General features: G+C 48.0%; 1 protein-coding gene across 3 annotated transcripts in view; it reads left to right on the plus strand.

The window, feature by feature from the left end:
• Positions 1 to 22,635, plus strand: part of Btbd16 (BTB domain containing 16) — a 48,049-nt gene that overhangs the window by 9,041 nt on the left and 16,373 nt on the right. For all 3 annotated transcript variants that reach the window (XM_021220841.1, XM_021220847.1, XM_021220850.1), the window contains exons 5-9: positions 2,757 to 2,846; positions 4,211 to 4,325; positions 9,424 to 9,493; positions 10,870 to 11,000; positions 19,645 to 19,764. In XM_021220841.1, coding sequence (XP_021076500.1) covers positions 2,757 to 2,846; positions 4,211 to 4,325; positions 9,424 to 9,493; positions 10,870 to 11,000; positions 19,645 to 19,764 — 526 coding nt within the window. The remainder of the gene's footprint in view (positions 1 to 2,756; positions 2,847 to 4,210; positions 4,326 to 9,423; positions 9,494 to 10,869; positions 11,001 to 19,644; positions 19,765 to 22,635) is intronic.

The raw sequence follows: 22,635 nt of genomic DNA on the forward strand, positions 1-22,635 counted from the left end.
TCACTAATTGAGAAAATGCCCTACAGCTGGATCTCATGGAGGCACTTCCCCAACTGAAGCTCCTTTCTCTGTGATAACTCCAGCTGTGTCAAGTTGACACAAAATTAGCCAGTAGAGTGGGATTGCATTTCCAGGTCACGGAAGCAACGCCTTGCTCTGGAGCCAGCCAGGCCACCAGAGCCCCTCCTCACTGCCCCTCCCTGAGCCTGGAGTACATTCTCCTACCAGCCTCTGACTTGGCATGGAGCTAAGTATATATGCTGCTGTAATGCTCCACAGAAGTGTGGAGGCCTGGGTCCCTTTTTACAATGTCTTCACTGTCCCTAAGCACTTGTCCCATGTGCTTCCCACAGCTCAGGTCAGGCCGTTGATGGAGCCACCCATACAGGCTCAGGTGACTTAGAGGGTATACTGAAAAGTAAGAGAGCTTGAGGTAGGTATTCTCCAAGTGTCCTAGCTCTATCTTGAGCAATCTGCTTGGAGACCCCAAGAACGAAAGAGGGGGCAGTGCTCATGTTATCTTCAATGGCTCCAGAATACTGTCACTAACAGAGAAAGATTATTTCCTGCCCTTCTAACCCAAGACCCCTGCTGGTGACAAGGCCTTGCTAAAGATATCAGAGAAGATGAGGTGACTACCACTGCTTGCACACTGATAAGTGCCGGGGTCATCCATCTCCAGGGTGTCCCATGAAACAGTCACCACCCTCTCTATGCCTTTAGAAGCCAGCAGAGCCTCCCTCCCAAGGCCACACACTGATCTCAGAATCCTTGCTGTGGTTTTGTTGGGAATGTCTGTCCTTGGAGCTGTCCTGGAGTTGGCATGAACAGGGCTTCTGGGGAAGCTCTGGTGAGCTGAGCCCTGTGGGTTCCTGAGGCTTCTCCTGGCTGCTCACCTCTTTCTACCTCACACTGATAGGCTGCTGAACTTGGAGCTGGTGTTTATTGTCTAGGATGAAATCCAAAGGAAACAGCCTCTTCTGCTAAGCATACTCCAGCTGCCTTGATTTCCACAGACCTCAGGAACATGGCTAGTTTCCCATCTGTCTGGGTGTCCCTAACATGGAGAAGTTTGAACCTGTGTGTCTGTCTCTCACTCTGGCCTTAGCTGATACCGTTCTTTCCTTCAACAAACATTGGATGCCGTGCTTATACCAGGCATCTATGGGGGAAAGAACAACACCAAAATGATGATGGAATACAGTAAGCAGCATGATCCATTATAATACTAGCCGCCCCCTCCTGTGCGCCTACTGTGTGCAAGGCATTTGTGTGTAGTGTGCTTTTTTGCAATAGGGGTGACTGATTGGCAAGACCATGCACACAGGAATCTAGGCCATCAGGTGGAAACAAAAGTGATCCAGTGCTAAGTAAGACCCGGCACTTAGTGGGTACAGAGGGAGGCAAGGGTGATGCTTAGTGGAATGGGAATCTGAATACAGATAAATGTCAGGGGGATCGTGAGGGGGTGCTGAGGAAGAGGCACTTTTGTTGGCTCATCTTTCTGCAGCACCACTTCCTCTTTGGCTCCCATCTCGTGCACCTTGAGCTCTGTGGTACTAGACCTATTTGTTTTGTCAATTCAGCTAATATTGACTCAGGGCTAGTGTGTGAAAGACTGTGGCACATCCTTGGGATGGTGCGGCAGTGAACCACCAATGTGCCTGCCCCGTAAGTATGAGAACAGACCCATGGTAGAATAGTAGGTTGTGGTAAGTTGGTCACAGAAGAAACAGGTCATTTAGTTGGGGCAATGGTGCTATCTCCCCAGCCAGGGAAGACCTCTCCAAGAAGGAGACCTGTGCATAGGCCCCTAGAGAAAGAGAAAGGCAGGAAGGGAGCGTCACACACTCAGGGAAGCAAACTCAGACAGGAAATTTTAGGACCTAGAAAAAAAGAGCAATGGGGAGAAGCTGGCAGCCATGAAGTTCCTGAGATCGCAGGCGAGGCTCTGGCCTCCATGCCAGGGATGGGGCATGACCTTGGAGACCTCCTCTGAGAGCCTCCATTTAGAACAGCTACGAGTTCATGGATTAGTTAGCAGCTCATTGGCCCACCCCATCCTTCCCCCCAGAACTCCTCAGTGGCAGGGATTCTCAATTTAAAACCCATGGGGCAAAGCAACAAGAGCCACTGTATGGGGCAGAGGTGCTCGCCACCAAGGCTGACAATTTACATTTGATCTCTGGGATCCTGGTGGTGGAAGGAGAGGACTGACTCCCACGGATGGTCTTCTGACCTCTGCAGGTGCCATGGCATGCCCCCCAACCAACCAATCAATAAAAGAATGGGACAACATTTTTAAAAAGAAGAGAGCCACCACATGGATGTCACAGCCCCACTCATCCTCCAGCAGGTGGCCTCTGTGTTCCCCCATGGAGTCCAGGCACCAAGACCAATGACTGGGGTCCACCTCACCCTCACACTGCTCACAGCCTAGGTAGAGGTGAATGGAAGAGGAGGACAGAAAGAGGGGCAGAGAAGGAGGCATGGTAAACGTGTCCAGTGCAATGCAGGTTTTAGCCACTCATTTTGGCAATGCTAAGATCACTGGGTGGAGCTGGGAGAGAGCGTGTCATGGGGGCTTCTGGACCACTTTTCAGCTTCTTGTGAGTTGCAAGCTATTTCAAAGTAGCCACCCCTAAAATGTACCTACCAAATAGTGGAACTAATTACAGTTGACATATGCCAAGATCTAGGCTGTGCACAGGGTGTGGTCGAGGCCTCGTTCTCCATCTCTGCATTTCCTTCACTAGCTCATCCACCTGCGAGGATCAAAAAAAGGTCCTCTGTGAAGAAGATCATCATTTCCCTGAGGATCAATGACCCGGCAGTCACCAGAGTTGGTAATATAACCCACCTTCATGTTCTGAGAAGGCCACTGAACGGCCCTCCCAGAGACAAAAACTGAACAGCAAAACACAGCATACAAGTGAGACACGTTCCTCTTCAGGAATACTGAGCAGGGACTGGAGAGATGGCTCAGTCGGTACCGAGCCTGCTGTGTGAGCATAAGCTCCGGAGTTTGATCTCCAGCACTCAAGTAAAAAGCCAGATGTATGCACATCTGTAGCCCAAGTGCTGGGTGGGGTCAGGCAGGCAGACATAGTCGATCCCTGATCACTGGCCATCCAGCCTAGCCAAATTGATGACATCTGGGTTCAGCAGGAGACCCTGCCTCCAAAAAAAAAAAAAAATCAGGTGGCAAGTGATTGACAAGATACTTGACACCAACCCCTGACCTTCACACATACTAGATAAAATAGAGGAAAGTAGCTCACTCCTAAAGATCAATGTGGTCACTGGTTAGGGAACAAAATACAAGAAAGGAAGGATGTAGGAAGTACAGGCTTCTCGTGCCTGGGAGAAACAGAACTTCCCTACCGAGTTCCCTACCCACAGGCCTATGCTTCTACCCAAGCAGCACTTGGCCTGCTCCCTCCACACTGTCCCCCACTGTCCCCACCGTCTGGGGAACAATAGCTGTAGAAGGTTCCTGCAGAGTGTTCAACCTCTCCCCAGCTTTCCCAATCAGTCATCTGTGTGAACACAGCACTCGTGATATGCTCTGATAACACAGGTCTGTGGGTAGGTAGGTCAGGAGCAAATGCCCCGGGGCACTGGTACAGCTTGTGGTCCTCAGAGCGCACTGCAATCACATAGCAATGCTGTCCTGCAACACGTTGCCTTTGGAGGAGGCCCATTCCATCTGACCCCTAGCCAGGCAGTCTGGTTCCTAAATCATTAAGTTATCTTGGCTCTTCCTAAGAGTGCCTGGGTCCTTTTCTGAAGTTCTCAGACTCCAAGGGAAACCCGTCATAAAGCTCCTTCATAGATATAGAGAAACAGTCCTGTAGGGTCATGGACCCCCAGATTAAGGGAAACCTGGGGAACGTGCTGGCCTTGTGGTTATCTGTCACACATAATCTGAAAGCAGGCTCAAAGGAGCATCTTTATAGTGCAGATCAGCTGGCTCAAAGGAGCATCTTTATAGTGCAGATCAGCTTTCCTTGCCTTCATCCTCAGCTGCTTCAGGAAGCTGTGGGTTGAGGTGGTCACCTGACCAAGTAGGAGCTGTACTGGAGTCAGTACTTCTCGACCTCCCTCCCCCTATCTCCACCCCATCCCAGCTGCAGAAGTAGCAAGGCCCCCAGGTAGACACACGAAGCCCATGCTAATGGATTCCTCTCTGCTGCTGCTGCCTCTCCAGCCTTCGCCCTGGCCCTGAAGAACCTCTACATGAAGGAGGTGGAGATGACCGTGGACAACGTGCTTGGCGTGATGGCTTCTGCTCACATCCTCCAGTTCAACCGACTATTTCAAAAGTAAGGACAACAGGAGGAACAGGCCAGCCTGGGCAAACTGGGAGTATTCTTTGTGGCTTATTTCTTGGAGTTCCTCTGTACCAAACCTGACTTAGAGCCCAGGAAGGGACAACATGAAACTCACACTGATGCGTGTGAATTTTTTTTAGTAACTCCCGTTATTTTTGTGCATGTCGGCTAAGTGATTCTTGATTCATAGGAATGATTTACATAGGAATTACAAGTGGGGAAAACTACCATAGAGAGGGAGTGTGCCGATATGTAAAGTGACTTCCCTCAGACTTGGCTTGCTTATGTGAAGATACTCTGTGGTGATGCTTCTTAAGGTATTTATTTGTGTGCCCCGTGGAAATCCCTTTGTGGGATTTGTCTTTCTAGACTATCCTGTTCCCTCTCCAAGTCAGAGGGATGTGGACCTACTGTGCCCATTTGGTCTTGAAGACAGGAATGGAGCTGAATGATGTGACTGTCTGATTTTCTATGCAATTTGGTACAAAGACTTAGGGCCAGGATGGTGTTCCCAGCTCATTTAAACTTCTCAGGTCTCAGTGACTTTTAGTTTGGGTTGTAGCTGACAAGGTCATACTGTATACCCCAGGCTGGCCTTGAACTGACAATCTTCCAGGATCAACCTCCTGTGTGCTTGGATTGCAAGGATACCCCACAGCTCTTGACAAGCCTCAGTTTGTCTGTCGCCGTGACTGAGTATCCCACGCAAGACAACAGAAGACACCATCTGCTCTGATAGGGCAATAGGCTTTCTCCCAGGGAATCTGGAAGGATTCCACCCATTAATTTTAGAGGCCACGCACTTGTATTCAACGCAACATGTTTCTGGGCCACTGAGGATTCTGGGAGTACCTGGCCAGGCACTCCACTAGGAGCTTCTTACAGGCTTATTGAGGGAGACAGACTCTCCTCCCCAAGCCAAGAACCTCAGGTGCTCAGAGATCTGGAATGATATGTAAGGGACAGAGTGAGAGGGATTTGGGGACTAAGAAAGTCTTCCAGTACGTCTGTGTGGCCAGAGGTCTGTGTAGCTATGCATGATGGGAGCAGAGCAGCTACAGTCAGAGTCAGTTTGTGTGGTGTCTTGCAGTTGTCTAAGGAAGCTGGCCTTGACTCTTCCTGATGGGTGGGAAAGTCAGACATTGCCTGAGACTCCCCAAACTCCTTATGTCAGAGATGACACCCACTTCAGCTCCGCCTAGCCTGTTACTGGTTATTAAATTGTGAAAGCGTAACTTGCTCATTTGGATCATTTCTGAGCAGCTACTTCCCAGGCCCACAGATTGGGGGAGTGGCTTTCCTCTGGAAAGGAGCCCCTAGCCACCTTCTGTTTCTACCCATCACCACCCTGTTTCCAATACTGGAAGCCCTATATAATAGCTAGCACCCTGTTCCTGGCTTATCTGCAGCTGGCCAAGAATAGCGGGTCCTCTGTTCTCTTGTCTCCGGCCCTGCCTTATTCTGGATGCCAGGACAAGAAGAATGCTGCTTACAACAAGCCAAGCCTACTGACCTGTTCATGAGCCTGGGCAGGTGAGACCTGCCCCAGATTCTTCACATGACCCCAGTGAGCTTAGTATTCTAGGTCAGAGGCCAGGGCAGATCTGCCACACAGCTGAGCCTGTGGTTGAGAAGCTGGTGGTACAGTTGACAGAGGTGTGCCAGTCAAGCTTAAGAGTGTGGTGTGTGTGAGTATGTGTGCATACATACATGCTCATGTAGTAGGTCAGCAGTGCCCTGGATCACAACACGGTAACTTCAGGCCACAGATGAGACCCTGCAGGTTATCACAGCTGGAGTCCCGGTTCATGAGAAATCACACTGACGGCTGTTCAAGTCTGAATCGCACATCCTGAGGGATCTTTGAGGGATGGGACCTGTGAACACATGTGTCACTCACCTGGTGATATTGTATAGATCCTCTCATTGATGTTTGCATGGGTACCTGGGCTGGGATCACAGCTGAGATCATGGCCGTCACAGGGCGACTCAGGGTGGCTGGAGCAGAAGGGGAGGGAGAGGTGAACCAGGAGTTGAGGATGAGGCTGGTCATATAGGACCTCAGAGGTGACATCAGCAACTTCCTCACTTGGTTTAGTCAACAGAGCATGGTGAGTGGTTAGCAGGAACCGCTATGTGGCGTGGGCATGGTACTTGAGGCTCATGGGAAGCTGGTGCTGTGGCAGAGCTGGGAGACACAGAGGATCTAAGCTAAGTTTGGGGAGCAGAAGGACAGGCCCAAGAGACATGAAGATGGGAACCAATGGGCTTGGTAATCTTATGAACCAGAGGTGTTAAAACAGAGGGAAGGGAATTCTAATATGCCCTGGCAGAAATGAAGCTATTCTAAAAAGACATTTGTGTCTCTTGGCCAGACTATCAGAATATTGAAACAACAGACACACAAAAGTGAAAATTTCCCCAGGAGCCTTACACTAAGAGACAGAAAAGATGCCAGGCAGAAGAGGAACTTGTCTCCCTGAAAGAGAGTTCACACAGTTCCAACAACTCATCATGTGACCATATAGGAGGCCACTAAAACCCAGACAGTGATGGGCCAGTCATGGGCAGGACAACATCTTGACTGTGGCTGCTTATGCATGCATGTGCTTGGTCTTCTAATTAAACTTTAATTTCACATCAGGACCCCAAAGACAAAGTTGGGGAGGTGGTGTGGCTCACTGGATCTTGTCTCTCATCCCAACGTGAGCATACTGGAAAAAAAATCTCCTTGTTTTTCTGCTTTTAATTTAGCTCTTTTATATTTAATATATTTTAATTTTTTTATGTGTATTGGTGTTTTGCCTGTATGTATGTCTGTGTGAGGGTGGCAGATCCTGGCATTATAGATGGTTGTGAGCTGCCAGGTTGGTACTGGGAATTGAACCCTGGTCCCCTGGAAGAGCAGCCAGTGTTCTTACTGCTGAGCCCTCTCTCCAGCCTCTCATTTGACTCTTTTAATTGACTTATTGAGGATGGGTGGCTGCACCTGGCTTGGGACACAGGTTGTGACCCTTAAGTTCAATAACAAGATTACTACAGGCCTCGAATCTCCTCAGCATGGGTTCTCCTGTGCTCAAGACCAAGCCCCAAGACAGAGCCAGTCTCTCCAAGTCAGCGAGGCCAAGACACAGTCAGTCTCCCCAAGTCAGTGAGGCCATCCTAGAACCCGATGGTGGCAGGTCATACAGTCGTGACCAGGTTACTTATTCATTTGCTGGTTCTTAGTTTTGCTTTAAAGTCAGTACATGAAATAAAACAACTGGACACCCTAGTTTGTGTTCGTTTGTTGGAGAGAGAGAAACAATGATGGAGAAACTGAAACTTGCCCACCATAGCACCCTATGCCCTGACCACAGGCTCTGAACCACATTCAGCTCTGAACATCCTAGCAGTTAAGGTGAGAGGACACTTGATGAGAGATATGAGATAAGAATTAAGATTACCTAAAAAAAAAAAAAATCAGGAGGAACAAATGACTTTGAAGAGGCACAACAGTTGTGGCTATCTTCAGTGTCCTTGGTGGTAGCCAGAAAGAAAATGAACAGTGGGCCCCATTCTTTTTCACTTTGGTGAAGGTGTCAGAGCAAAACAGAAGTCAGGAAAGGCAATTCTCTAAGGTCATGATTGTTCGGGAACATGCTGCTTATTGGTCACTCTGACTCAATGACAAACATGTTTAGAACCTATGGGGCTGATTAGATGACTCAGAGGGAAAGATTCATGCCACCAAGAACCTTAGTTTGATCCCTAGAACTTCCCAAGGAGGGAACTGTCTCCTACAAGTTGCCTCTGAATCCACACGCCTGGCACTCACACAACCACACACACGTGCACATACGTGTAATCAATAGCGCAAGACTCACTGGTTAGCTTGGAAGTGAATCTCAGCTGAGCTTGCAGTAACCAGAGTGATAGCAGCCTGAACGATGTCTGAGAGCTCTGTGGCGGCTGCTCTCTCAGTGCCTTCTTCCATTAAGTGAGCACGCTTCATGCTTGAAAGGGACTTACTGTCAGATAAGAAGGTTAAGTCACAGACACTACAGAGGGGCCACCTTCCATGTGGCGCAGCGCTCTTCTACAGCTTCTACTTCCCCCTCACTTCAGTTTCACGCTTTCTGCTCTGCATAGCAACTTGCCCCAGTCCTTCCTGCACGCTTTTTCTTCTCTCGGGATACTGGCCTCTCCATCTCTGCCCCAGCCGCCTCTCCACCCTTGTGTTTCAGGTTCTAAATCCCACTCTTTTCATTTCTGATTGCTTTTCAGATTTAAGCACAATCAGGCTCACTCCTTTCTGCATCCCCCACAGGCTGTTTAGTCCAAAGGGGTCCAACCTTTTGACACCAACACGCAATGTCATCTACATGTGTGTTGAACCAGGGTTTGAACATGTCTTTCCTAACCCCTAACCAACTGTAACGGCATGATTATCTATCTGCTCAGGTGTGTACTTAGCAGGGTGTGTCTTCCCATTGGTCATTAGTCTTGTTTTTTTGTACACCAAAGTCCTGGGCCAGTGCTAGGTACATGGTATATGACCAGTAAATGGGATTTTGTTGAAAAACTGGTCAGTGGAAACCAGGTCTAGCTATGAGGAAGGACTGAGATACTCATCAGGAAGTTACTGCTAGAATCCATTTGTGGACAGAAAAGAATGACATTTGAGGCCACCTAACAGCGTGGCAGGAAGAAAATGCCTTGGGCAGGAGGGCATCCAGGGGCCATCTTGGCAAAGCCTGAGTTGTTAGTTTCTCTGGCTCCTGGCCATGGTGCCACTCCCCGCTGACGAGGCTGCTCAGTTGCCTTGTGACGAATCTGGGCTCCCTCTGGCCTCGCCTCCCTGCCTTAGCCCAGAGCTCTCCCATAATAGGCCACCTGGCTTTTGTCAAATCCCTAAAATAAAGGTCCCCTTCCCAGTGCCAGGTCTCTGCTGCCGTCCTAGAGTTGAACAGAAATCTCTGCTCCACCTCCACCCCACCGCTGCCGCTGCCTCCTCTGACCGCCCGCGCATGGCATGGGGGCAGTAGCATCAGCCGCTCTCTCTCTCTCTCTCTCTCTCTCTCTCTCTCTCTCTCTCTCTCTCCAACAGGTGTGTCAACATGATGTTGAACAGACTCACACCAAGCACCATCAAGGACTTCTACTTGGCCGGCTGCAAGGTGAAAGTGGCTGGATAGGGTGTGTGGGCCCCCAGGTTGCCAGGGCTTGAAGAGCACCCAGATCCTGAATGTCATCCACCCAGCCTAACTCCAAAATATCTACTCAAAAGCATCAAACCAAGAGTAGAAATGCTTAGCTTTAGAAAGTGGGAAGGAAGGAAGGAAGGAAGGAAGGAAGGAAGGAAGGAAGGAAGAAATAAATTATTTTTTAAAAGATGCACGGACAACAAAATGGCTTAAAACACCTTAATCCCGGGATTTGAGAGAGGTAGCAGGGCTTTTCTCAACAAAGCAGCAGATACCTTCTAGAACACAGATGGAGTTGTGAGCTCTTGTCCCACCTGAGCCCAGCCAGCTCAGTGTTGGGAACGGTACTGCAATGCAGTCTCCTTATCAGGAGACAATAGACATGAAGAGGGACGCACACCGCTCAGAGCAGTGCCAAAACCCAGCGCTGACCCCTAAGCCTCACCTCCTGATCAACTCCCCTCCCCCCCCAGCCACCCCCAGCTACCGCTCACTACGACTTGTGGCACACACACACTATGAGAGAGGCGTGTTTCGGGGTGACAGTTCACACATAACCAGCCTGTCACGGTGTATACGTATACCCCCAGTGTCTGTCAAGAACCACCTGGTTCTCATAGTCACTCCTCCGTACTGGAAAGTCATCTTGGTGACATCCTTGCATTCTGGTTGCCAGTTCTCAGAAAGACTTTAGCCTGGAAAACCCAAATCCCAGGGACACGAAAGACCTACCAAGACCCCCCTCAAGATCCTCAATTCTAGCTTGCGCGTTCTCTCTCTCTCTCTCTCTCTCTCTCTCTCTCTCTCTCTCCCAGCAGATATCAATGACCAATTGCTTCTTTGCTAGGGTGGGACTTGGTGCCCACCTCCCCTATAGTCCCTGTCTTTTAATTCTTGCTTCTGAACTGTATGCTGGAGCAGCCATTGAGCTCTGCATGAGTTATCCCGCCTTCCCCCAGATTTGCAGTAGGTCACTGAAGGCAGCCCAGGGCCTTCAGCATACAGGCCTCTGTTCAAGCAGCCTGAACAGTAAGTAGCTGGACCAGAGAGCACAGAAAGAGATGGCCCCTTGGAATCTCAGGTTCCCCATTGCTGACACAGGGATAGCTGGGAGCCGACCTCCTAGGGGTGGTTTAAAGCAGCGTGTTTCAGTGCTCTAATGGTTATGAAGAGCCTCCACCACCCCAACCCTCCACCCTCACAACCTGCCCTTCACTCCCCACTCCCACAACCCCCTGCATAGTGTGTACGAAAATTGAGCACGCAATGTCACTCCAAGCCAGCAGAGGGAGCTGAGAGCCAGCCATGCGTTATCTTATCATGTTTTATCTTCCTATCTGCCCCCTCAGTACAAGGAAGAGCAGCTCATCATTGCCTGTGAGAAGTGGCTGGCAATGAACCTGGTCCCTCTCTTGGGGACGCAGATCCACCTCCGACAGATCCCTGAACCTCTGCTGTACAAGGTGCTGAAGTCGCCCAGGTCAGAGCTGGTGTGCTGCCTCCAGGGTGGGTGTAGCAGGAAGCAGGGGCTGTTGGGGGAAGGAGTTGTCATCTCAGTAGTGGCCACACCCACACCACTGAACTTGCCTTTCACTTCCCAACTCCCTGCTCTCCTGGACAGCCAGGCCTTTGGTGGGAGCCAAAGCTCAGGGTACTACCTGTGAGGTCAAGAAGAGGGAAACCCTTCCTGCTCCTTCTAGGTAGGGACCTGCTGGCGTCCACTGTCTCCCTACCTGCCTAGGGGAGAAGCAAAAGACTATTGCCTAAGCCATTAAAAAAAAAGAAAAAAAGAAAAAAAAAAAAGAGGCAGAAAACGAAAAGAAAAATCTTACACCCCAAACAAGATTTCATCTCTAGTCCTGACTCTTTTGCCAAATATGTCTAAATTTGGTTATCCAACTGCCTGCTTGGTCTCTCTGTCAAGGCTGAATACCCTAGCCTTCAGAGCTCCCTGCCTTTGCTACACTCTCCTATCCTGCCGCAATGTCCTCAGAACACGTTAGAACCTTGGGGGAGTCCTCTGGACACGATGTTGACCTCACCTTGACCCCAAGGCCAATTCTGTTTCCAAACTGAGCACCCCACGGTGCCAGCGCCACCCCAAGGCCAAGTCTCCATCATCGCTCACACGGCCCACGGCAATGAAGACACCTCCAGCGTGGACCTTGCTTCTGGCTTTGACCCCTAGGTGCGTCATCTAGCCGCACCATCTGGTGGTCTGACACTGCCCCACAGGGACCTTCCTCGGACTCTCCACAGAGGTGTAGCCACACTGTGCATGAGTCCTGCCTGCCATCCCTGTCCTGTCCTGCCAAGCTGTCGCCTCCTCTCTCCTCACGGAGCCATGGCTCTCAGCTGATGCCTAACATTTTATCAACACTGGCATCTCAGGAACTGGTCCTCTTTGGTATACAGTTTCCTTCATCTCAGGCTATTTCCTTACATCACCTTCTAGAAATGAGATTGCCAACACGAAAGGGCTGTTCGTTCCTCTTTTAAAAATAAATATTTTATTTGCAAGTCTCAGCCTTCGGGAAAAACAAGACTAGTATAAAGAGCATTGGCTGTCACCGTGCAGTGGTTTCCCCTGACTACATATTACCCTCAGCTGAGCACAGCCCAAGCTGAAAATGCAGGTGCTGCCTTGAATTCCTCTGACCCCGCAGCCACCATGGCTGTCAATCATTCACTGTTGGCTGATGTCATGTGATGATGTCATGACGACATATCTGCCATGTCAGTGTGCTCGTGCAACGTCATTAAGAAAGGAGTACACCACACTTCCTGCTCTTCGAGGAAGAGATCAAGACTTGAAGCTTGCTTTCTACTGAGTAGATTCTTATACCTTCGCAGACTAGGAAACTCAAGCAGACCTGGGCAGGTCCTCGGCTGAGGTTCCCCATCCCCAGGTGACTCTAGGTGTGTCAAACTGATGATAACAATGATCCAGTGCAACCGATAACTGAATGGCAGGTAGTCCTAAACTAAACCTTGAATTAGAGGAGAAGAACAGTAATGTTACTGGGAACAGAATTGGGTGAGTGATATCCGAGTATTATGACAATGCCAAGGTTCCTGAAGTTCATAACTGCCTTTGTCATTATATTTTTTTAAAAAATGTTTTTCTTAGGAAACCATTAGTGATAGCATTTGAGATGAGGGAGCACTTGAACATAGCTTACTCCAATTCACAAGGGTGTTTGTGTGTGCATGTGTGTGTGTGTGTGTGTATGTATATTGTGTGTATCTGTGTGTGTTTATATGTCTCTGTGTGTATGGGCATGTGTGTGTCTGTGTTTGTATGTCTCTGTGTATGTGTGTATGTCCCTGTGTGTGTATGTCTGTGTGTTTGTATGTCTGTGTGTTTGTATGTCTCTGTGTCTGTGTGTTTGTATGTGTGTGTGTGTGTGTGTGTGTGTGTGTGCCTGCCTGTGTGTGTATGTCTGTGTGTATGTCTGTGTGTATATGTTTGTGTGTGTCTGTGTATGTATGTCTGTGTATTTGTATGCCTATGTGTATGTGTCTGTGTATGTCTGGGTAAGTGTTTGTGTGTGTGTGTGTGTGTGTGTGTGTGTGTGTGTGTGTGTGTATTTGGATGTATAAGTCTGGATATGTGTTTGGGTGTGTGTATGTCTGGGTGTGTGCATGTCTGGGGAAGGTTGCGCATGTGTGTGTATACCTAGCCTTAACAAGAACTTAGCTCCTACCCCATCACCACACACACACACACACACACACACACACACACACACCCCACACACATACATCACATACACACCACACACACACACACACACACACACACACACACACACACACACTCGGTCTTGAGAGAGTTGCTCCATGCTGAATTTTAACCTATTCCACAATTTAACTTTACCAATCAATGCCCAATGCCCTCACATTAACAGAGGCAGGAGGAGGCAAGACCGAGTCCTGGTATTGAGGAACCCCATTATCTCAGAGGACCCTGGAAGCCAGTTCCAGAGCAGCAGCGCACTGTGAGCCCCAGTCACTCTGGTTCCCTATGTTTTCCTCACCCTTGTCTTGTACCCACCACCCTCCACTCCACCCTTCAACAGAGCAAAGGTCAGAGACTGGAGAACATGTAAACATGGGGTCCTTAGACATTACATAATGCCATCTGTCCCTCCCTCCCTCGGAAAGGCTGAGCTGTCCAGCACTGGCAACATTTCCCTGTAAAAGAGGGAAAAAAACATCTGACCACGGGCAGAACATTGGTGATGGCACTGGCCCGACAGCATGCCTCAGCAGGCAGTGCCAGAGCATTATGTGTCAAATGTCTAGACTCACCAGCCTGGCAGACACAGGTGGAAACCGGGTCCTATCCTTCTGGCCCTCTGCAGGAGGCACCTGTGCAGATAGGCCAGGGGTTACTGGCTAAGGGCCTCCATCCTCAGCCCACACCCCCTGAGGTAGAGGAAGACTCAGGCCGCCCAGACTCCCCAAAACCTCTTAGGTTGGCCTTGATCTTCAGTACCCACTGACTTCAAGGAAGCTCCTATCTGCTATCCCATGCTGGGAAGGTGGAGTCAGATGGATCCCAGGAGCTCATGGGTCATTCAGCTTAATTCAGTCAGTGAGCACCAGGCCGGTGAGAGGTCCTCCCAGGAAATGAGGTAGAGAGTAATTGAGGAAGATACTGAATGTCAGCTTCTGGCCTCTACCACGTGCGTATACATGGACACATAGATATGTACATGGAAAGAGAGAGAAGGAGAGGAGGGAGAGGGAATGTATAAATGTAACCAGGCTAGAGAAGCTCCTGTCGGGGCATTTGTTGAGAAAGGTTGGTACCTCGTTTCCACATCTAACCAAGAGGGAACACTTCCTCCAGGAACCTAGCATTTTTGCTGGGTGCTGAACTGCATGGTCACCCTCGCATTGTCCCAAACCCGACACTACAGTACATCAGAGAGCTGATGAGGATCTGGGCAGGGCCCCTGCTGGCTCCTGGACCCACATGTTGCTTCCAACATGGTACCTTCCCCAGTTCACCAAGTAGGCAAGGCCTCCCGGAGAGAGTGAACCAGGCTGGGAGATTGTGTGAGCCCAGAGCAGGAAACATGGAAGTGGCCAACCTTGGGGCCAGAGATGGAACATTCCTGGGCCCCACTCAGTTGACCTGCCAGCCACCCGTTGTCACTTGACCTCCAGCCTGTGAGAAAGGCACAAAGCTCAATAGCTTTTTCTCAGTAGAGCCCTCTGCCTCTGGGCTGTCCAGCATTCTCTCTGAAAGTCAGTTGAGCTTCACCTTGTCGTCTTCTTTGGGTTTCACTTTCCGTTTTGTAAACAATCTAGAGTAAAACCATATGCAAATATAGACAGTATATTTTCCTGACCTTCTGGACCTCTGGGCTTAATTTTTTTGCCTAGAATGTGGTTCTCAGTTCATTTTCCTTGTAGAGGTCACCACTAGGTGACCCTGTTCTCATAACTCCAATTTACGAAAACCTCATTCCAAGTTCTGCATTCCTGGAAGCCAAGCCCCAACAACTATCCAGTTCCCATCCACACAAAAGTGTGCCTTACAACAGGGGCCCCAGTCCCTCTGTCTCCAAGATCCCCTGCTTCCTGCCTGTGACTCAGGGAATCTCAGAATCTCAGAAATCCCCTAAACAAAAGACATTGGGGAGATTGCTTAGCAGGTAGAGTATGTACTGTGCAAGTCCGATGACCAGCTATCCATACCAGAACCCAAGTAAAAAACTGGGTGTGGCGGTGCAGATCTGTAACTCAGGAATTTCTCCTATGAGATGGGCGATGGAGGCCAGAATGCTCAAGGGCTGGCTAGCCTGGGGTACAAGTGCAGCAGAAACAAGGGAGATGTTACCTCAACAAAGTGCAAAGTGAAAGCTGTGTCCCCAAAGCTCTTCTCTGACTTCCACATACAGATCAGAACATGTATGCACTTGTACTATATATAGCATAGAATGCACACACACTCACACACATTTACACATACATACATGCATATACATACTCACACACATATACACATACACACATACACACGTGCACACACACATACACACACTCACATATACACACATATACATACATACACACTCACACTCATACACACATACACACACACAGACACAAACACCACATACATGTACATATGTAACATTCTTTAGACTAAAGAAAAAGAAGACATGCCTGTTATTCTTGTCACACCTGTCCCACACTCTGACAGTGATACCGAGCTGTCTCACATGGAATTTCCAAAGCTGCTCCTTCTCTGTCAGACAAAAACAATGCCTACCACTTATTGATCACTTGTCAAACACAACACCGAATGCGTTATCCAGAGGGCTCATCCCCACAGCAACTCAGTGTGCTGGTACTGTTGCCCACACTTCTCACCTGTGAGATCACAGGAAATGATTGGTCAGAGTGGTGCTTCCCCTCTCCTGTACAGTAGGCGAGCTGGATCTGAACCCAGGTTAGAATGCCCTGGGAGACATGGCCAGCACCAGAATCTGGTCACCTCTGAGACTTGTTTCCTTACTGATGGTCAAGATCAATAAGGATGTTGATCTTATTGGTTTGCACTAAAAATATTAAAAGTTTGTATTATAGTTGTGTGTGTGTGTTTAGTGTGTGTGTGTGTGTGTGTGTGTGTGTGTGATAGGACAACCTGTGGGGAACAGTTCTCTTCTTCTACCATGAGTCCCCAGGATTGAACTCAGGCCACCAGGTTTGTTGACCTTTTTCTGCTAAGCCATTTCTCTGGATGATTTTTTTTTTTAAGCTTAGGTTTGTGATTATTTTTTTAAAGTTTTTTTTTAATTTATTTTATGTATATGAGCACACTGTTGCTGTTTTCAGACACACCGGAAGAGGGCATCGGATCCCATTACAGATGGTTGTGAGCCACCATGTGGTTGCTGGGAATTGAACTCAGAACCCCTGGGAAAGTAGTCAGTGTTCTTAACCACTGAGCCATCTCTCCAGCCCTCTCTGGATGATTTTACTGTAAAAGTTTTTATACAGAATATAATACATTTACTGCTCTAAGTGAACAAATAGTAACACTTTGCCATAAATTAAGAAAAAAACCCTGCCAGGTGGTGGTGGCACACACCTTTTATTCCAGTACTTGGTGAGGCAGAGACAGGCGGATCTCTGAGTCTGAGGCCAGCCTAGTCTACAGAGTGAATTCTAGGACAGACAGAGTCACACAGAGAAACCCTGTCATGAAAAAGGAGAGAGAGAGACAGAGAAGGAGAAACAGAGACAGAGAGACAGAGACAGTGAGTATTGGAAAACAATAAGCCAGGAGGGGGTGACACCCACACCGTTAGCCCCAGCACTGAGGAAGCAGAGGCAGGTGGATCTCTGTGCCTTTGAAGCCAGCCTTGTCTACATAGTGAGCTCCAGGGCAGCCAGAACTACATAGTGAGAAGGCTCTCAAAAACACAACAAAATAAAATATGAATAAACAAATAAACAAAAAACAAAACAAACAAAAAAAAGAGCAACAGAAACTCAGCTTTATCAGCGAAGCCATTCGTCTCTTTTCCACAGTGCTATTCCATTCCTAAAAACAAGGGACTGGCTGGTAGGAGCTCGCAGACGCCCTCACCATGTGGGTAAGCACTCTCTGCATACTTGCCCATACACAAATAATGCATATTCTGTCTTGCAAATCATCATCCTGTGGCAGTAGGAAGACAGCACAGCCTACTCACTGAGCTCAGCCCTCATATTCCGTCCCAGGCCATGCTGATGTATTTAATCAGATTTTCTAGTTCTAAGCACTGGGCAGAGTTCCACAACCGTCTCTTTTCATCCCTCTTCTAAAGGCCTTCTATTTTATTTAGATTTTTGATATGATAAACAGTGCAGCAATGGATGGCCTTGTTTGTGGCCTGATCATGTGGGTGTGGCTTTCTCCATGGTGAGCATTCAGAAAGGAGGCTTATTGTCTATGCACAGCATTTTCCTTGAAAATAAAATAAGAGGACAGTGTCTTATGGAAGACAATGATTTTCTCCTAAAGAACAAGTGTCAGTTAGGTTGTGTTTTTGAGGTGGCTACAAGCAAATACCAGGAAGAATGACAGCAGCAAAATTACAGTTATGAAGTAACAAAAAAAAATCATTCTTGGGGTCAACTCAACATGAGAACTGTGCTAAAGTGTCAGAACATTAGGAAGGTTGAGAGCCATTGGTCTATGGGGATGTGGCATCTGCCTTTTTGTGACCAGACAGTGACCAGCTTGGTTCTGTCTGGCCAGACTCAAGACAGGGCATCTGTAGGTTACCTGGAAACAAATAAAAGAAACGAAGGAATTACACTGTGTCCAGAAATAGTGGGGGAGGTGGGAGGGTTATGCTTGCATTGCTCTCTGGAGATAGGATTTAGCTTGGTTTTCACCTACAATGACCCCTGGGGTGGGGAATGACACTTTAACCGGGTGCTGTGCCTAGGGTCAGAAGGATCAGCGGGTTTAAGAAGTGTTGCAACAGTTCCTTTGAGTCAGCAGAAGCTATTGGAGAAGAGAGAGGGTTGAGGTGGCTTTGGTCACAGTGAACTTTTCTTTTTCTTTTTCTTTTCTTTTTTCCTTTTTCCTTTTCTTTCTTTCTTTCTTTCTTTCTTTCTTTCTTTCTTTCTTTCTTTCTTTCTTTCATTTTTTTTTTTTTTTTGAGATAGGTTCTTACTATGTCACTCTGACTGTTCTGGAACTCACTATGTAGAGCAGACTGGCCTCAAAGTCACAGAGATCTGTCTGCCTCTGTCTCCCCAGTGCTGGCATTAAAGGCATGTGTCACCATATCAGGTGGCATAGTGGCCACAGCTTGGGCTCTGGAGCCAGGAGCCGTCCCTGACACTCTGAGTAAGACCTGCCATTGATGAGCATAGCGTCATGCGCTGAGCACTATCCTAAGCACTTTATCTGTGTGTGGTCAACACAGTAGTGGTTCCAAAGGTGCCCATGACTGTGTCAGAGTACACGACAAAGGGGAGTTGGGGTTGTAAGTGGAATGAAGGCTACTAATTAGCCGACTTCAACATGTGAGGCTCCCTGGGGTATATCCAGTACCACTGGAAGGGGCTTTGCCATGTGCAGAAGAGGAATCAGGGACAGAAGGGGTCAGAAGATGCTGCATGGCTGGCTCAGCCAAAGACAGGGCCAAAAGCCAAGGAATAACAGTGTTTTCTGGGTGCCATAAAAGGCAGGGGAAACATTCTCCCTGGAGCCCCAGGAGAGAGAGTAACTGGTCCTGTTCACGCCATGATCAGAGCCTAGTGAACTCCATCTTGTACTTCTGATCTCCAGAACCATGATGAATTTGTGTGAGCTTAAGGTGCTTTGAAACAGTTGCAACATCAGCTGGAATCTCACAAGATGAGTCCTGTCCTCTGGTCCTCACCACTGCCCTTCTGAGAAGTGGCTACGCTTGCCCTTTCGCAGCTGAGTGATCCCAGTCACACCCCAGAGGTTCCCCGCCCATGCCTGGGACTGAGCCCAGAGCTGTGTGACATGAGATAAGTCATCCATTTCAGCCTCTAGCCAGGCCGAGGTCCAGTGAGGCCAATGGTAAGAGACACGGGCTGTAAAATTTAGCAAGCACGAAGGGACAATGGCTGGCTGGGAAAAACAAAAAACAAAAAACCTAACTTATTAAGATAAGTGTATCTGTGTGCAAGGTATTAAAATAAAAGTTAATGCAAAGCGCCACACTGAGCACTAATCGAAATGTTAAATAAACACAAGGCAAGGACCAACTTCAACAGCTATCAGAGCAAGGTACATCTATCTCAATTTCATAGGCTCCTGCCATGAATTACAGTGAAAAACTAGAATGACTCGGGAGCACAGAGCATCTCGAGAGCTCACTCAATGAGCACATCACTTCTGTAATGGCATGACAGGTGGCTGAAAAGCTCAGGACCCAGCCTCCGGTTCTGAGGTCTCCCTCAGGGCTGAGTTGATTCGCCCTGAACAAGTTACTCAGTGTTTCACAGTCTGAGGTCATGTGTAGAGTCAGGCTGGCTTTGTCTCATCCACAGACTCACTTCTGCCTTTTCTTCTTCTTACAAATGGGTTTCCCTCCCAGTCCTAACACATCTCTCCCTGTTGTTCTGGCCAGGTTGTTCACCTTCAGTGAGTTCCATCTCCTGAAAACCTTACTCATGTGGGTTTACCTACAGATGAACTGCAAGGTTCAGATGGTCCCAATCCACGAGACCATTTTGGCATTTTTTAACAGGTAATGAGCCTCAATGTTGATTGATAAAGTGGACATTTGAATGATTTTAATTAACTATTTACTGTATGGGTGTGCATGCCACCAAATACACCTGGAGGTCGGAGAAGTCAGTTCTCTCCTTCCACACTGTGAATCCCTGAGCTCAAACTTGGGTTGTCAGGTTTGGTGGCAAGTGTCTTTATTCACTGAACCATCCCTGTAGCTATTTATTTTGCTTAAAATAGGAAAATAAAATAGAGGAAAACAATTCAGCAATATAATTTTTCTTTAGCATCATCTGAAGAGCATAGGGTGACTGTGACTATAGAATACTCAAACCATTTAGAAGAGTTGATAGCACACCATTGTTTCTCTATAAGGTAACTGACCGCATGCTTCCGGGAACTGGTGTGCCCAGTAACAGCCACAATGCAGAAGAATAACCCTTGGTTCAGGAAAATAACCGTGCTACACTGACCTTAAAACATCAGGCCAGATGTTTCATTTATAGGTTTTTTTTAAAATAGCATATAAAATTCTAGGTTTTCTAGAAAAAATGGAAAGCTTTTGAATGTGCAAGATTCTTAGCATGAGTCCAGTTTCTTTCTTTCTTTCTTTCTTTTTTTTTTTTTAAGATTTTATTTATTATATGTAAGTACACTGTAGCTGTCTTCAGACACTCCAGAAGAGGGCGTCAGATCTTGTTACGGATGGTTTGAGCCACCATGTGGTTACTGGGATTTGAACTCTGCAACTTTGGAAGAGCACTCAGGTGCTCTTACCCGTTGAGCCATCTCGCCAGCCCCCATGAGTCCAGTTTCTTATACTCTCTAAACTTAAATGATCTAAAGTTATTGTACCTCAACATTCAAAGAAAAATAGTAATTAGATTGATAATACTTTAAGTATGTCTTACTAAACTCTCTTGAGAATGCTTTCCATTCATTACCCTTGGTTATCTGCGCAATATTGAAGGTCTCCTGTTCGTTTTAATATCTCTTTCTGTCTCTGCGTGCGTGCATGTGTGTGTGTGTGTGTGTGTGTGTGTGTGGTGTATGTAGCATATGTGGGATGTATAGTGTGTGTGACATATATGTGTATGTGCATGGTGTGCTGTGTGTGCTGCACAGATTTGTGTGTGAGTGCAGGGATATGGGAACCACAGCACACACGCAAAGGCCAGCCTTGGGTGCTGGTCTGCACTTTCTTCCTTGTTTGAGGCAGTCTCTTGCTTGCTGCTAGGTGCAGCATGTTAGCTGGCCTTCAGGCTTCGGGAGAGTCTTCTGTCTCTGCCTCCTGTCGCACCTCAGGAGCACTGGGTCACAGACACACATGCTACTACTGTGCCTGGCTTCACCTGTGTTCCAAGGATCCAAACTCAGGCCCTCCAGCTTGATGAGCCCTTTACCCACTAAAGACCTATTCTTGTTCAGTTGTAATGGTTTCGATACATGGTTGACTGGCTCTGTTACCTTTGGGCCAGCGTAGACACAGAACACCATGGCAGGTACAAAGCTGCTCACTTTGTGGTGACCAGGAAACAAAAAGAGAGGCAGGATTAGGGTACTAATATCCCTTCCTATAGCACACATTAGAGACCTCATTTCCTCCCACTAAGCCCAAAACTGAAGACTTATCCATACCTAGTGACCAAGTTTAATACCTGCACTTAGTGGGGGGATATTCAAGAGCAAACCATAACACTTCTATATTAAATGTAAAATCACCTCCATATCATCCAAGACAGTGGGCGAGTGTGGTGACCCTGTAGCCAAAGACTATCCCAAATGGCTGTAAAGGCTCTGCCCTAGCAAGGAAGCCCTGGGCAGCTTTGTTTTCAATTCTGGTCCATGTTCTCATAGGAGCAGGAATCGGGGCCTCTTAGCTTGAGGAGGCATGTTCTCTGCACATAAAGATAAGTACATCTTCACATAGTAATGGGCAAACTGACCTGTTTCAGCTAAGTTGCATCTGTACTGTTTTGAGACATTTCATCCATTCCCGGAACATCTGTGCTCAGTGTTAACTACAAAGCCTGTTTTTTTCTTGTCTCGTTATTTGGGGAAAGCTTTATCTGGCGGTGGAATTGTGAGCAGTGTGCTTCATTTCTATATAATTTGCTTTGAACCCAAATGCTTTAGCTCCACGCCTTCCCTCTTTTAATATCCCAGAGATGCTTTCCAGTGAGTCATGCCCACCAGGAAAAATTGCTGCTTGGCTGCAGGTCAGCTCCTGCCTTAGCACAGGGAGATAGGCAGGGAGTTATCACGTGACTCATCATTGCTGTGGTTGGCATGTGAGGAACGTGTGCTAGCAGGGAGTTGCTGTGTGGGGCTCTCCACCACGGCTGGGCTTCGTGGGGCTGGCTTGGCTCACGAATCTTTTTTCACCTCAGTGGTTCAGCCTAACCAGTGACAACAGCATCCTCTTCTGGGGCAGTGCACATACTGATGAAATCATTTAAATGACAATCTTAAGCCATCTTGCTAGGAAGAGATGGACTGGACACTGAGGATCTCCTTGGTGAGACCATCAGAATGTGGCAGCCACGGAACAGACTGCATAAATGCTAGAGAGCAAGGGGTTGCAGCCTGCTACGGAGGAGTCAGAGCCACAGCTGTGGGAGTCTGGCTGGCAGGGCATCCTAAGGGGGCCTAAGAATAATAACCGTGCGCAACAATCACATAGCTCCCTCTTCACCTGTGCCAGCCTCATCCTAAGAAAGGCCGGAAGCAAATGTAGGTATTTATGTCTGAGCTCCACTTTCTTTCTCTCATGGACTTGTGCAAAATGTTTCATTCACTGGCCAAGTTCTTCCAAACATACACCATGTGTCTGGTCCACCCATGGGCGGTTTCCTGATTCAGCCAGGTGTCTTTGAAACATCATCAA

Source organism: Mus pahari, chromosome 1 (assembly GCF_900095145.1).
Source record: "Mus pahari chromosome 1, PAHARI_EIJ_v1.1, whole genome shotgun sequence".
NCBI classification, from domain to species: domain Eukaryota; kingdom Metazoa; phylum Chordata; class Mammalia; order Rodentia; family Muridae; genus Mus; species Mus pahari.